This window comes from Dendrobates tinctorius, unplaced genomic scaffold (genome assembly GCF_039654945.1).
Source record: "Dendrobates tinctorius isolate UK_male_01 unplaced genomic scaffold, ASM3965494v1 ptg000177l, whole genome shotgun sequence".
NCBI lineage: Eukaryota > Metazoa > Chordata > Amphibia > Anura > Dendrobatidae > Dendrobates > Dendrobates tinctorius.
Genome location: NW_027361844.1, coordinates 21772836 through 21788382, shown reverse-complemented (window position 1 = coordinate 21788382; position 15547 = coordinate 21772836). Strand labels below are relative to the sequence as shown.

At 42.5% G+C, this 15547-nt stretch overlaps 1 protein-coding gene across 22 annotated transcripts in view; it reads right to left on the bottom strand.

Annotated features, from left to right (window-relative positions):
• Positions 1-15547, bottom strand: part of LOC141054300 (protein unc-80 homolog) — a 305587-nt gene that overhangs the window by 209499 nt on the left and 80541 nt on the right. For all 22 annotated transcript variants that reach the window (XR_012221396.1, XR_012221397.1, XM_073551595.1 and 19 more), the window contains exon 17: positions 13050-13216. Coding sequence is in view for 20 of the 22 variants with exons in the window: in XM_073551595.1 (XP_073407696.1) it covers positions 13050-13216 (167 nt within the window). In the remaining 2 variants the exon portion in view is untranslated. The remainder of the gene's footprint in view (positions 1-13049; positions 13217-15547) is intronic.

Below are 15547 nucleotides of genomic sequence, written 5' to 3'. Positions count from 1 at the left end.
TCTAATGTATACAACCACTTTAGGAATGGAAATGGAGGAGTTGTTCTCCATGTTACATAACGAAGCTCAGTGAGGAACAGCCATTGCAGTGCAGACAGCAGGGCCTATGTACAAACATACCCACGGTGATATTGAAGGGAGTCGGTCACCCTGAACAAGCAAATTCAGCTACTTAAACATTTATATCAGGGGCTTAGCCCTCATAAAAATAATACCATTAATATACATTTTAGTGGTGCAGTTGCAGCTAATTTCATTTTTAATTCAGAAGCAAATGAGGGTGCTTGGCTGCACCCTTTGGTATGGCCAACAGCTCGGTGCACCTTTACGCCCTTTGATTTGCTTATCCAGTACTGTCCCTGAGCTTGACAGACAGTGCTGGCTTTCTCATAACGAGCATTCTCTAAAGTCAAATTCCTGTTCCTACATGTGTGCACTGATACTGGAGTAGCTTAGCGGTGCACTTGTAACTTGGAGCGGGGCAGTAACCGTTGGGTATTCGTTTCCTATGCCTCAGCATGTTGCATGATGGTGGAGGGAATTGTACTGTGAGGGAGTCCTTGCAGATCGCATGTGACATTGGTTTGCGGTAGCCGTCGGCGAGGTATTCATTTCCTATTCCCCAGCACGTTACATGATAGTGGAGGGAATTGTACTGTGAGGGCGCTACGCCCTTCCAGACAACATGTAACCGGTGACATTGGTTTGACAGGACCAGGTGTTGGTCAGTTCAATGAATGAGACCACCAGTCAAAAGTAAACTTTTTACTCTAAAGAAAACTTGGAAGGGATTATACACAAGAGATAGCGGGCACATATCTTAATGAATGTTTAGTTCAACACACAGAGCATTTTTCAGACACAATTTCGGTCTTCTTTTCACTATTGTCCTTCATCTTCAAATTTCCCCTTTACTTCACCACAGCCCAGCTCAGTACTACACTTAAGTTTGTAAGAGTCCTATGCTCAACCCGCAGATCCACTTACTTTTCCCCTAAAGGGAGCTACGTTGCCACAATGGCCTTTACTTTTCTCTTCTGCCTCAGATGCTCTGGATGATGCCTGCCCGGCGCACTCTCTTCGTCTTATGTACTATGTCCTGTTTAAGCCAGTTACCTCTGTGAGTTGTGAACTCAGGATTGTACTGCTAGGTGTCCTGACCCAGGACCCATCTCCGATCGATCATTCTGTCCTTTCAGTTATTTCTCTTCTACTTCTCTGCTAAGGATCTCGCTGTCCTCCATCTCCTCTCTCATTAGGGACACCCACGTAATGCCACAATGCTCACACTACACCTTATGTCTTTTCTCTGCACATTCTGGGCCCTTTTCAACTTCTATAAAAAAACAGGAAAAAGGCAGAGATGCTTACCTGTCTAGGCCTCAAAACAAATGCAGTATCATGGTGCAGTGGACCCAAATAAAGCCAGATGGTCTTCATCTTCTGTGTGTGACTAGTGACGCATATAGATTGTATCTTTTGTGCACTGGTGTACCAAGCGGCCAGTCCCTGATTGTAGGCTTACTGTCTCACTGGTATTACTGCACCTGTATAGATGACATCTTTATTTGGGTGCGCTGCACCCTGATAGTGCATTTGTTTCGAGGCCTAGGCAGGTAAGCATCTCTGCCTTTTTCTTGGTGTTTTTTAATAGATTTTGGAAGATTTTCAAGTCCTCTTTTTCTGTTTTTTTTTTTTCTGTTAGAATAGGACTCGCAAGTGTGAGGACCTGTGACGTGGGTTGCGAGCTTCCATATTTTGGCCATAATATCAACTAATACCTCACATATATTGCTATGTGTTTTTTGCACTGTATTTATTTTTCAGGGTGCAGTGCGGCCCAGATGGCTCTGTAGACTGTGGCATCTGCTCACACAGGATACATTGCATTTTAGTTAGCACTGGGCAGCTCGCCTGATCTAAGAGTATGGGCATCATTAAAAGGCTTTAAGCCAAATGCTCTGCATCTCTTGTGTGTGATCTGTTATGAATGGGAAACAGAGGAGGAAAAACAAGACAATAAGATAAGTCTCAGAAAACCAGAGAAGTTGGTAACTATGCAGATTGCAGATCCCTGATCTTAACCGCACAACTAACAGCAGTCGTGGAGCGTTCCTACATTGGTCCTAGACGCCTCTGTTGTGAGTTCATTTTCCCCTTCGTCACTGAGGTCTGGTGAACTCCCTATTCTGGTAAAGGAAGGTAATGAGACTGATTATCAGGCACCTGAGTCTAATGAGGATGACTGGCTGAGTGGAGTCACGGACTGGATATAAGGCTGCCGACACCCTTCTGCCCTGCGGGTGATTTCTCTGTGGACTTCTAGGACACCAGTCTGATTCCCGCTCCTCTAAAGCTAAGTTTTCTGCTTTGCCTGTTAGCTTTTGTGTTTTGTTTTTGTTTTCCTTGCTTTTCTGGATTCTGCCTTTCCCTGCTGGGGTGAGCTGAGTCTCCTTTTGCCTGTTGCTCTGTCTTCAGAATATTCCTGAGTACTGACATAGCTTTTTTGAAGCCTAGCGTCTTCAGGGCCTTTTTTACTGTCAGTCTGTTGGCTCTTATTTTCATAGGGTTTTTCATGGATTGCAGACAGCAGCCTTCCTGTCCTTTCCTATCTAGTTAGCTTGGGCCCTGTCTTTGCTCAGTCTATCTTTCTGTCTGTGTTAGTGTTTTCATCTTGCTTCACCGTCATTATATGTTGGGGGCTGCCTATTGCTTTGGGGCCTGCTCTGGGGCAGTTTAGATTTCCCCTTTCTTTCTTTAAGCCTATTTAATTCTCCGGCTGTGATCGAGGGGTCTAGGGCATCGTAGGAACCCCCCACGGCTACTGCTAGTTGTTGTGGATAGGATCAGGGGTCTGCAATCTGATAGTTGCCAACCTCTCTGGTTTTCTGGACTTAGCTAGCATTTCTGTTTTTGCCTCCTACGGTGACTCAATCATAACACGCCTCGTCACAACCGGAGAACTACATAAGCCTAAAGCAGGAAAAGAGGAAAACTAACTGCCCCAGAGCAGACCCCAAAGGAAAGACAGCCCCCCACATGTATTGACGGTGAAACAAGATGGAAATACAAACAAAGGCAGGAAAATAGGCTGAGCAAACGATGGGGCCCGGCTAACTAAAAGGGACAGAAAAGGAAAGACACTGTCTGCAATCTGCCAAAAAACAACTTACAAAAATATTGTCCAACACTTCTGAAGTCACTAGACTTCTAAACCTATATCAGCACTCTGAAATATTCTGAGACAGAGCAAAAAAGAGGCCAATCTAATAAGGGACAAAAAGCAGATTGGCAAATACTGATTAATAGGAGTGGAATTTCAGCATATCCCCAGCAGGGGCAGGCTGATTACACAACAAACTGAATTGACCAACAAGCGCAAGTGTGAACATTAGCAAAAAACAAACTTAACTTGAGAAGACTGGAAGAGAGCTGAAGTGCAGGACCTGAGAAGCAGACTGAATCACCAGCACCCGGTTAGAGCGTCGGCTGTCTTATATCCAGTCTGATACTCCAGAGATCCAATCGTTATCTTCCTCATCAGGTGGCAGATCACTACCACTTAAACCAACCGCACTACCTCCTGTCACCACCAGCGGGAGAACTGAAGGGGAACTCTCAACTGGTGGAGCAGAAAATGAGTTCATGACAGTGATCATTGCCGCATGCATATTGTATCTTTTTGGGCACTTGTGTACCAAACGACCACCCCCTGATTGTAGGCTGGCTGTGTCATCGGTATTACTGTACCTGTGTAGCCACCATCTTTATTTGGGTCCACTGCATCCTGATAGTGCATTTGTTTTGAGGCCCGGGCAGGTAAGCATCTCTGCTATTTTCCTGGTGTTTTTTTTTCATAGATTTTTGGAGGATTTTCAAGTCCTCTTTTTGTGTTTTGTGCTGTTAGAGTATGACTCGCAAGTGTGAGGACCCGTGATGTGGGTTGCGAGCTTCCATATTTTCGCCATAATATTAACTAATACCTAACATATATTTATATGTGTTGTTGTACTTTATTTATATTTTAGGGTACAGTTGGGCCCAGATGGCTCTGTAAATTGTGGCCTCTGTTCACATAGGATGCATTTTAGTTAGCACTGGGCAGTCCACCTGATCTAAGAGTATGGTCATCATTAATAGGCTGTAAGTCAGATGCTCTGCATCTTGTGTGTGAACAGTGCCACATACAGATTGTATCTTTTGTGCACTGGTGTACCAAGCGGCCAATCCCTGATTGTAGGCTGGCTGTCTCAACGGTATTACTGCACCTGTGTAGCCGCCATCTTTATTTGGGTCCACTGCACCCTAATAGTGCATTTATTTTGAGGCCTAGGCAGGTAAGCATCTCTGCCTTTTTTCTGGTATTTTTTTTATAGATTTTTGGAGGATTTTCAAGTCCTCTTTTTGTGGTTTTTGCACTTTTCAACTTCCTGACAGGAACTCTCTCCTATCCCTTCAGCTTAGCCCCTCCCACTGCAGTCTAGCCCCAACCATTAATTCTAACTACTCCTGTTAACTACCTGTTGCTGGGCAAAATATAATAAAACACATTTCACAGTTCAAATTACACATCAAAACACTTTTGCAACAATATAAATGTTCTTCAAGAGGGACCGTGGGCATTGCATCCAATATCTTACACGCTCACAGTGTCGTAGCAGGTGTACACTCAGTGTGTGTGGGTAAACTTTGATCTCTGTCTCTCCTCTGAAGCTGCTGCATCAAGTGCAGTTATCAGGCTCAGGGACAGTGCTGAACATGCAAATCAGAAGGCTTAATGCTGTGCCAAACAATGTCCCACGCCAAGGGTGCACCAAAGAGGTCTCATTTACATATGGATTTAAAATAAATTTATCTGCAACTACACCGCTAAAATATATATTACGGGCAAGATTTCCCCTTATATAGGCGTTTAAATAGCTGAATTTGTATTTTGGGGTGTGACAGACTCTCTTTAAGCTCTTATTTGAGAAACTTCAAAACTGTCAGCCTGCAGTGCAACATTATTGCATTGTATGAAATATATGAGCATCTTCTGTGGCTGCACAGATCTGTGCTCCCCAGTAAACTATGGCTAAAGGCATCTCATTATAAATAAAGGTAATTTGCTTCATAGAAGCTTTATCAGTAGAGATGAACAGATCACTTTGTGCAACCCCAGACCACAGTCCTGGTCAGTGTTCTATGACCGTGTACAGGAGCTGCGCACATTTCCGGAGATTACGGTGTTCCTCATTGCATCATTGGATTTGCCAGCCTGTCTGTAAGGCATGCGACACACAGGTGACGTCTCGCTAGCCCGGCTAGTCATAACCTGAGCCTGGCATCATAGAGGGTAAGAAAATTCAAGTAGCTACTGTCCACGGCAAGAGAACACTGACCTGGACCATGGACCAGGGTTGCACCACGTCATCTGCTCGTCTCTAACTGTCAGCATTAGAAGTTTGTAGAAAGTATTAAGGAAACAAGAAAGTCAACCAGTGACTGATATTAACAAAACTAAATGGCAGACATAAGGGCTTTCAGCAGTGTAACGTTCCACTATGTGAGTGGACGGGGATTACTCACGTTGCAGGTCTTGGAGGTAAAACACTGGCACAATCAGGGTTAAAATGAGCCCATTCGGTTTATTTGCTCCATAAACTTCACAGCAACAAAACAAGGTTTCCAGTCTTCACAGCAGTTGAAAGCAACATAAACAGTCCTTAGCTGGGCTTTGTTCCCTCAGTCCCTGTGCACACACAGGCCAGGGCAATGTCCAGCCCGGAGGCTCCAACTTGAGCCGTACATACAGGAGGGCTTCTCCTTCCTAAGAACACAGACTACTCTGTAGTGTCCCTGCTGGACACATGGAAGTCTGTCCACACTCTGACAGACTCCCTCACACTCACTGCCCATGTGCTAAACACAGCCTCCATTATGTGGGCTGTAACCACACCCACATGTGAGGTATGGATGACATGGGCTGGTCACATGGTCATGACTTCATGACAGGTCCTGAAACTCCTGCAGGTCCTGAAGGAAAACAGGGGTACAGTCAGCACCCTCACATAGAGGTGAGGCAAAATGGGTAGCCAGATCCTCCCATCTCTCATAGCTACCCGCAACCCGGACCCAGTGCACTAAATGACATTAGTGCTCACGTGCAACAAAGACAAAATACTCCGGGTTGCATTGCAGGGAGCATCCATCCCTGTGACATATACCGCCCATTAATAACCTGACCAGTTGCCATGCCACAGCAGGTTCCTGTCTGCCATCGTATCCCATCTGCACCCCTTGACCGCATCATGGGGGGGACAATGGGAGCCGGTGATCGCACTATTTAAATATCTCAGTTAGTGATTGACAGCAGCATTTCTGTTGTTAAACAGGAGCAACCAGAGACAGCTTCAGTCTCTGTTGTTACAGGCAGATGCCGGCTGTGTAACACTGTCAGCATCTGTCCAGTGTGGAGTGGATACATATGTATCTTGACTGATTGTGACGTATAGTTATGTAAGGGTTTGTAGTTAGTTTAATTTCCAAAAATGGAGAGGATACACTCATTGTCAATATTAGTCTGATGCTTGGTTTTTGCCTTCAACTTAAAGAGAACCTGCCAGCAAAAACGGTATTTATCTGCAGCCATAACAGTAATCTGCAGTATCTCAAACAAGTATAAATGTCTAATCGGAAGTGGGGATACTGGGATATTACCCGCAGCCCCTCACTTCCAGCCATTGGGGGCAGTGACCGGACTGTGAACTATCAGACACTATAATTGCACCTCCTACTCTTTGACTGACATCCTGTTCTCCAGCAATGTGCAGAGGGAGTTATCACTGCTTCAGATTAATGGAAGAGAGTGGCTGCAGGGAAAACATAACTTCATTTTCTCCCTTCAGCCACACTTCTAATTAGACACCTGCACATGTTTAAAACGGCATTTACCTGTAGATTATCACTATGGCTGCAGATAAATTCTGTTTTGCTGACAGTTCCCTTTAACTATATGAGTCAGGAATACACTGTAGTGGATTACAGGCAGAATATGGCATTAAAAGTGTTTTCCATCTTTCTGCTGCTGCTCTTTTATGTTATCTTAGTCTCTGCTTCTATATAATAAAAAACCGATTAGTTTGGTAAGTAAATGATGAGATGCAGCCTTTGCCTGAATGTAGTGCATCCCCATGGTCCAACAGAGGGTTCATCTGTTCCCCTTGGCGCCAATCTGAGAGTGAGAATAACCAATACTTTACAGTATACTGTATGACTATATGTCCTATGCGATTACAAATATACATGAATGGGGTAATATGGCAAAATGTAGGTAGATGTAGTCAAAGTAAACAACCATTTTTATAGAACGATGACGCTTGACTCTTTCTTTTTCATTGTCTTGTCTTGATGAGAGAAAAAAAAACAGCCTGGACTGAGGGAAAAGAAGAATACATGGGGTCCCTATTGGTGCTGGTTAACATCCATACCCTTAAAAACCCAAGACAGGAGGATACGGTGCGTATTTGCCCCATCACCTTTACCAAACCTTGTTTTTTCACTAAAATACAAGACAGCTTCTCCTTACCCATTAAAACTAAGGACACCATCAAACTGGGCATGGATTGCTCTATCTGTGTGCTGCTCCGGTGAAATGTACATGTTTCACCTGAACCCAACTTGACCGCAACAGCTAAATGTGTTGACTCGGTAGCAAGGTAACAGGGGAATGATATGGGGAAAGAGAGAGTAGACCTGTTCTTAATGTCATGGTGGAAGTAAAGAAAAACTTGGCATACATGCAAACAGCCACAAGGGCTAGTTATATAATACACCTTTAACCCCTTTACTCCCAAGGGTGGTTTGCATGTTCATGACCAGGCCAAATTTTACAATTCTGACCACTGTCCCTTTATAAGGTAATAATTCTGAAATGCTTCCATGGATCCTGGTAATTCTGACATTATTTTCTCATAACGTATTGTACTTCATGTTAGTGAAAAATATCTTTGATATGACTTGCATTTATTTGTGAAAAAACTGAAATTTGGTGAAAATTTTGAAAATGTCGCAATTTTCCAACTTTGATTTTTCATGCCTCTAAAACAGAGAAATATGTCACACAAAATAGTTAATAAATAACATTTCCCACATGTTTACTTTACATCAGCACAATTTTGGAACCAATTTTTTTTTTTGTTAGGAAGTTATAAGGGTTAAAATTTGACCAGCGATTTCTCATTTTTACAACACCATTTTTTTTTTTTTAGGGACCGCACATTTGAAGTCTCTTTGAGGGGTCTATATGATAGAAAATACCCAAAAGTGACACCATTCTAAAAACTGCACCCCTCAAGGTTCTCAAAACCACATTCAAGGAGTTTATTAACCATTCAGGTGCTTCACAGGAATTTTTGGAATGTTTAAAAGAAAATGAACATTTAACTTTTTTCACAAAAAATTTACTTCAGACCCAATTTGTTTTATTTTACCAAGGGTAACAGGAGAAATTGGACCCAAAAAGTTGTTGTACAATTTGTCCTGAGTATGCTGATACCCCATATATGCATGTACACCACTGTTTGGGTGCATGGCAGAGCTCGGAAGGGAAGGAGTACTGTTTGACTTCTCAATGCAAAATTGGCTGGAATTGAGATCGAACACAATTTCGTTTTTGGAGAGCCCCTGATGTGCCTAAACAGTGGAAACCCCCCATAAGTGACACCATTTTGGAAAGCACTTTGAACCCCCAAGTGCTTTACAGAAGTTTATAATGTAGAGCCGTAAAAATAAAAAATCATATTTTTTCACAAAAATGATTTTTTCGTCCCCAATTTTTTATTTACCCAAGGGTAACAGGTGAAATTGGACACTAAAAGTTATTGTGCAACTTGTTCTGAGTATGCTGATACCCCACATGTGGGGGTAAACCACTGTTTGGGCGCATGGCAGAGCTCGGAAGGGAAGGAGCGCCTTTTGACTTTTCCATACAAAATTGGCTGGAATTGAGATCAGGTGCCCTGTTGTGTTTGGAGAGCCCCTGATGTGACTAAGCAGTAGAAACCCCCCACTTCTAACTCCAACTATAACCTCAACACACCCCTAACCCTAATCCCAACCCTAACCATAACCCTAACCACAAACCTAACCCTAACACACCCCTACCCCTAATCCCAACCCTAACCCTAATCCCAACCGTAACACTAACCCTAACTTTAACCCCAACACTAACTTTAGCCTCAACCCTAACCATAACTTTACCCTAACCCTAACTTTAGCCCCAACCCTAACTGTAACTTTAGCCCCAACCCTAACCCTAACTTTAGCCAAAACCCTAACCCTAACCCTAGCCCTAACCCTAACTCTAATGGAAAAATGGAAACAAATACATTTTTTTATTTTATTAATTTTCCCTAACTAAGGGATGACGGGATGATGTGGGATATTAGGGGTAGCAGTCCGGTGGCTCTGAAGAGATGATGTGGGATATTAGGGGTAGTAGTCCGGTGGCTCTGGCTGATGGGATGATGTGGGATATTAGGGGTAGTTGTCGGGTAGCTTTGGCTGACGGGATGATGTGGGATATTATAGTGAATGTAGCTATGCGGAGTGGGCGTGGCTCTACACTCAGCTTTATATATATAGATATAATCATTATAATTTGTTATAACTAACCGTAGTTAGTTACTATGCCCGGGCAACGCCGGGCTATTCAGCTAGTTTTATATAAAAAATAATTATTTTTGCATTGCTTTATTTTAAGAGCTATAACTTTTTTATTTTTTCACTTATGATGCCGTATGGGGGCTTGTTTTTTGCGGGAGAAGATGACGTTTTCAGCAGTATCACGTTTATTTATATCCGTTTTTTTATCACCTTATTCCACTTTTTGTTCAGTGGTATGGAGATAAAGCATTGTTTTTTTGCCTTTTTTTTATGGTGTTCATTAAAGGGGTTAACTACTGGGATAGTTTTATAGGGCGGGTCATTACGGATGCGGCGATACTAAATATGTGTACTTTAATTGTGTAGATTTTTTTAAACTTAAATATTTATTTATTGATTGAATAAATATTGATTTTTTTATTATTATTGTTTATTATTTTTTTATATTTATACAATTATTTAAAAACATTTTTTTCATGTAACTCTTTCTTTTACACTGTGTCCCACTATGGGACACTCATTTTGTGCAGGCTGATTGCTTCTATAGCATGCAGATCTGCATGCTATAGAAGCTGTCAGCGCTGCACAAAGTTGCACACTAACCTGAGAGACTTCCTGGTCATCACTGCGCATGACAGGAAGTCTCTCAGCAGTGGAGACCCAGATGTCGTCATGATGACATCAGGTCTCCATGGCAGCGATCAGGACCCCGTGTCATGCCGCGGGTTCTCCGATCCAAAGGCAGAGGGGATCTCACAGCTGACAGCCCCTCTGCCTGCTCCTGGAATGCTGTGATCATGTTTGGTCGCAGTATGCCGGGGGTTAAAGTGCTGGGACCAGTCCGTGACGACTCCTGGCACTTAGTGCTGGGTGTCAGCTGTGATAATCAGCTGACACCTGGCTGCGATCAGCTGCGCCCCGTGAGCGCGGTTGATTGCATATGGCGTACTATTCCGTACATGGGAATTAAGTCCCAGGGCACATTGGATGGAATAGTACATCTATTAGCAGAAAGGGGTTAAAACTAATACACAAAAGTATTAAAGTAAAAATTAAATTGACCTTTAGTGAAAATGAGCCTCATATTACTGGATAAATATCATGTAGAAGTGGAGGAGCTCCTTCATTTCATCAGGACTGCTTATTAAGTGATAATCTCCATGGCTTTCATGTTGGTCTATTAGCAGGTAGTGACCTCATGTAGGCACTAGTTGGGCTTTCACTGTACCTCCAGGTGACAATGATTTTAAACAAAGTCACTTGCAGCTTATTTGTAAAAATCCACAAGATTTCTCCATTGCGTTTCTGTATTACAGGCACTAGATATCAGCAAATGGATTCCATGGTGATCCATAACTCAGAAATACAAGGGCCCCAAATGCTAGTGTACAAGGAACATGCATGTGGCTTTACCATGTACATGAGCCCATAGGCTATTGTTCACGGTCCTGTCTTTTTCTGACATATTTGCCAGCTAATGGCAGGAATGTAGGGTAGGTCAACTTCTACTTAGTAATGGATATACAGTACAGACCAAAAGTTTGGACACACCTTCTCATTCAAAGAGTTTTCTTTATTTTCATGACTATGAAAATTGTAGATTCACTTTGAAGGCATCAAAACTATGAATTAACACATGTGGAATTATATAATTAACAAAAAAGTGTGAAACAACTGAAAATATGTCTTATATTCTAGGTTCTTCAAAGTAGCCACCTTTTGCTTTGATTACTGCTTTGCACACTCTTGGCATTCTCTTGATGAGCTTCAAGAGGTAGCCACTGGAAATGGTCTTCCAACAGTCTTGAAGGAGGTCCCAGAGATGCTTAGCACTTGTTGGCCCTTTTGCCTTTACTCTGCGGTCCAGCTCACCCCAAACCATCTCGATTGGGTTCAGGTCTGGTGACTGTGGAGGCCAGGTCACCTGGCGTAGCACCCCATCACTCTCCTTCTTGGTCAAATAGCCCTTACACAGCCTGGAGGTGTGTTTGGGGTCATCATTCCATCAACCATCATTCATCCAACAACCATCTATTATGTAAGGGGGGGCTTTACAAAGACGCTAGCTTCACTAAACAGCCATTGTTAGCTATCAGTAGGCATTTACTTGTCTTATAAATCTGATTATTATTGTTATTATTTTTCTCACTGCATTTTGTCCCCTTTCCATCTCTACTTCTATACATTTACATAGAAAAATATCAGTACATTTCTGCTTCATCATTATGGGTGTTCTGCCCATTCTGTGCAGCAAGATATTTTTAAGTGCTGTTCCAGCTATCGCGAGTAGGTGTCATAGTTGCCCTTCTCTTTTCTTATTCATGTGTTTGGAATCTTCTGTTTCCTAAATGGTTAACTGTTCAGAACAGCCCTTCTTCCTTCCCTGGTCAACAACATGTAACCATTTTCAGTCGGTCTTCTGAGAAGCTCACATGTGCTCAGCTCAGCTCTCTGCAAAACCACTGCTTATAACAAGCGGATTCCAGTAAGGTTAATACAATTATGTGTTATGCATCTGTGTTAGCAGCCATAATGCAGCCCCCCATGATGTTTGCAATGCATGTTCAGCTCCTGTAATGTTATTATAGTTATATGCATCCTCTGGATATGCATCCTCTTGTCAGTGAGTGCAAAGCTGGCAGCCATTAGTTGTTTTAGATATCTTTCTCTTTTACTGCTATGTATGTTATATTGCTCAGCTTTTATATAATGCATGATAACAGCATCCTGTATCATTGCTACTGTTGTGATAGTACCTTGTATTGCTCTGATTACCTGCCAGTATTTGTGTATTGTATATTGTCTACCAGTACTGACATGCTGCATTATCTGTCTCTTATAGTTTTTACCTGAATCATCCACATTGTGTACAACAATATCTGAATCATCCATAACTATGTTCAACAATCTCTGATATCATCTACAACTTTGTACAACAACCCCTGATCTCATCTACTACTGTGTTCTACTATACCAGCTGTTATCATCTCCCATTGTTGTCCACATCATCCCAATAAATAAAGACTTAAGCACCCATACAGTCTTGTTTCTGGGAGTGGATGAAAGGTTAAGCCGTATGCTAGAATCCACACAGCGTCATACGTGGAAGAAGGCAGAACAACGGGCATTGCATATCTATCCATTTTTTTAATTATTTTGTTTCTGTCCAGGGAGATTCTGACATTCATAAACTTTGTATGTGCCAGAAATTTAGCGAAGAAACTGTTTCTGCTGGACATGTCTGGCTTGTTGTACTCAGGACTCACAACCACCATACAAATTTCAGTATTAGCAGAAAGTTATGCCAACGTAGCCAAATAAAGCATATCAAGCTGTGAAGCATCAAGCAGGCATAGCTTTAGCAGATGAGCAAGGCACTGCACACAGCAATATAATACTCAAACCTTTTGATTGCAGAAGATCTTGGCTCATATTGTGAAGCATCAGATTTTCTTCCCGGAGTCAGTTTCTCTGCACTGTCCAGCAGGGCACTGAGCGCTACTCGCCGAAATACATTGCCGTGAGCTTCTTTGATAAACTGTACTAGCTGCCGAATATCACAATACAATCCCTGTGAAGAGGAATCATGACACGTCAGTGAGATGATAAGAAGTGATGACACAAAGTCTAAAATGAAGCTTTGTTAAGAAAACGTAAATTGGAAGGTTGCTAAACTTTTCATTACACAATAACACTGGAAATCCCTTTGTGAAAATGACTTTAAAAAGGATATATCACCAGATTTCCCATTAGTAAATAGATTCTTAGAATTGATGAGGCTGGTGTACTTACTTTTAAAACATATGCCAGCAGGGTCGGACTGGGGTGTCTGGGGCCCACCAGGGGAATGGACTCTAGGGGCCCACCCTGCAGTTATATGCAAATATCTGTCAGTCGTTATGCCCATTATAGAGGCTATTCGGCTGTAAACCACAGGCAGCTCATGCACATCTACTGTGCGCCCCCATAACTGGGATGTATAATTACAGTAGCTTACATTAATGGGGTACTTTAGTTAAAACAAGTTATCACCGATCCATGGGCTCCACAGGATATGTGATCACTTAGGTCCGACCATTAGAAACTGCACCGATTGGAAGAATGAGGAAGTTTTATCTCTGATAGGACACTTATCCCCATTTTAAAATGGAGCGGCAGGTGGGATATCTGACCACAGCTCCATTCATTCTCTTTGGAGCTTCTAGAAAAAAACAAGTGCAGCCACTGAGGGAATGAATGGATCAGTGATCAAGTCAGACATGCCACTCCAGTCTAATGGGGATAAAAGCTCCACATTCTGCCGATTGGGTCCACATAGTCTGTATTATGTATAACAGCAAGTGAGATAAAATATAACTTTTAATGCATAGCTTAAAAATTACCAGACCTAAAGTGTCACCAAATAGTGATTAAAATGAGATGCCCATACACTGGGTGATCCCCAAGGGATAATTGAAAACACCCAAAAGCATCAAACAGGAATATAGAATGCAGCTAGTATAACATCCAAACAGCAATCTATATATATTGGATACAGCATAAAAAATAGCAGCAAAATGCCATAGCCAATTGCACTCATATGTTTATATACTGGCTAGACCAAAAAAAGGGGGTTCATAGCCACCAATAGATGAGAATAATGAAAGGAACTGGTCTAGCCAGTATATAAACATATGAGTGCAAAAGTTATATTTTATCTCACTTGCTGTTATACATTATACATATTTGGGTGAGAATTAATTGTCATTTTCTCATCATTATTGGCATTTTTGCTGTATTTTGGTCCACATAGTCTGCCATACAATATTATGGGCAACCACATAGTCCACCATACAGTATTATGGGCACCACATAGTCTGCCATACAGCATTATGGGCAACCACATAGTCCGCCATACAGTATTATGGGCAACCACATAGTCCTCCATACAGTATTATGAGCTCCACATAGTCCGCCATACAGTATTATGGGCAACCACATTGTCCACCATACAGTATTAAGGGCAACCACATTGTCCACCATACAGTATTATGAGCACCCACATAGTCCTCCATACAGTATTAAGAGCACCCACATCGTCCGCCATACAGTATTATGGGCACTTCAAAGTTCGGCATACAGTATTATGGGCACCACATAGTCCGTCATACAGTATTATGGGCAACCACATAGTCCTCCATACAGTATTATGAGCACCCACATTGTCTACCATACAGTATTATGGGCACCACATAGTCCGCCATACAGTATTATGGGCAACCACATAGTCCTCCATACAGTATTATGAGCACCCACATTGTCCACCATACAGTATTATGGGCACCACATAGTCCGCAATACAGTATTATGGGAAACCACATAGTCTTCCATACATTATTATGAGCACCCACATAGTCCGCCATACAGTATTATGGGCACCACATAGTCCGCCATACAGTATTATGGGCACCTCATAGTCCGCCATACAGTATTATGGGCAACCACATAGTCCGCAATACAGTATTTTGGGCAACCACATTGTCCGCCATACAGTATTATGTGCAACCACATAGTCCGCCATACAGTATTATGGGCACCTCATAGTCCGCCATACAGTATTATGTGCAACCACACAGTCCTCCATGCATTATTATGTGCAATCACATAGTTCGCCATACAGTATTATGGGCACCTCATGGTCTGCCATACAGTATTATGGGCCCCATATAATGCTCCTCCATACAGTATTATGGGGCACCTGCTCCTTCATACAGTATTATGGGCCCCCTGCTCCTCCATGCAGCACATTATGGCTCCCCTGCTCCTCATTGCAGCACATTATGGCCCCCTGCTCCTCCATGCAGCACATTATGGCCTCCCCTGCTCCTCCATGAAGCACATTATGGCCCCGCTGCTCCTCCAT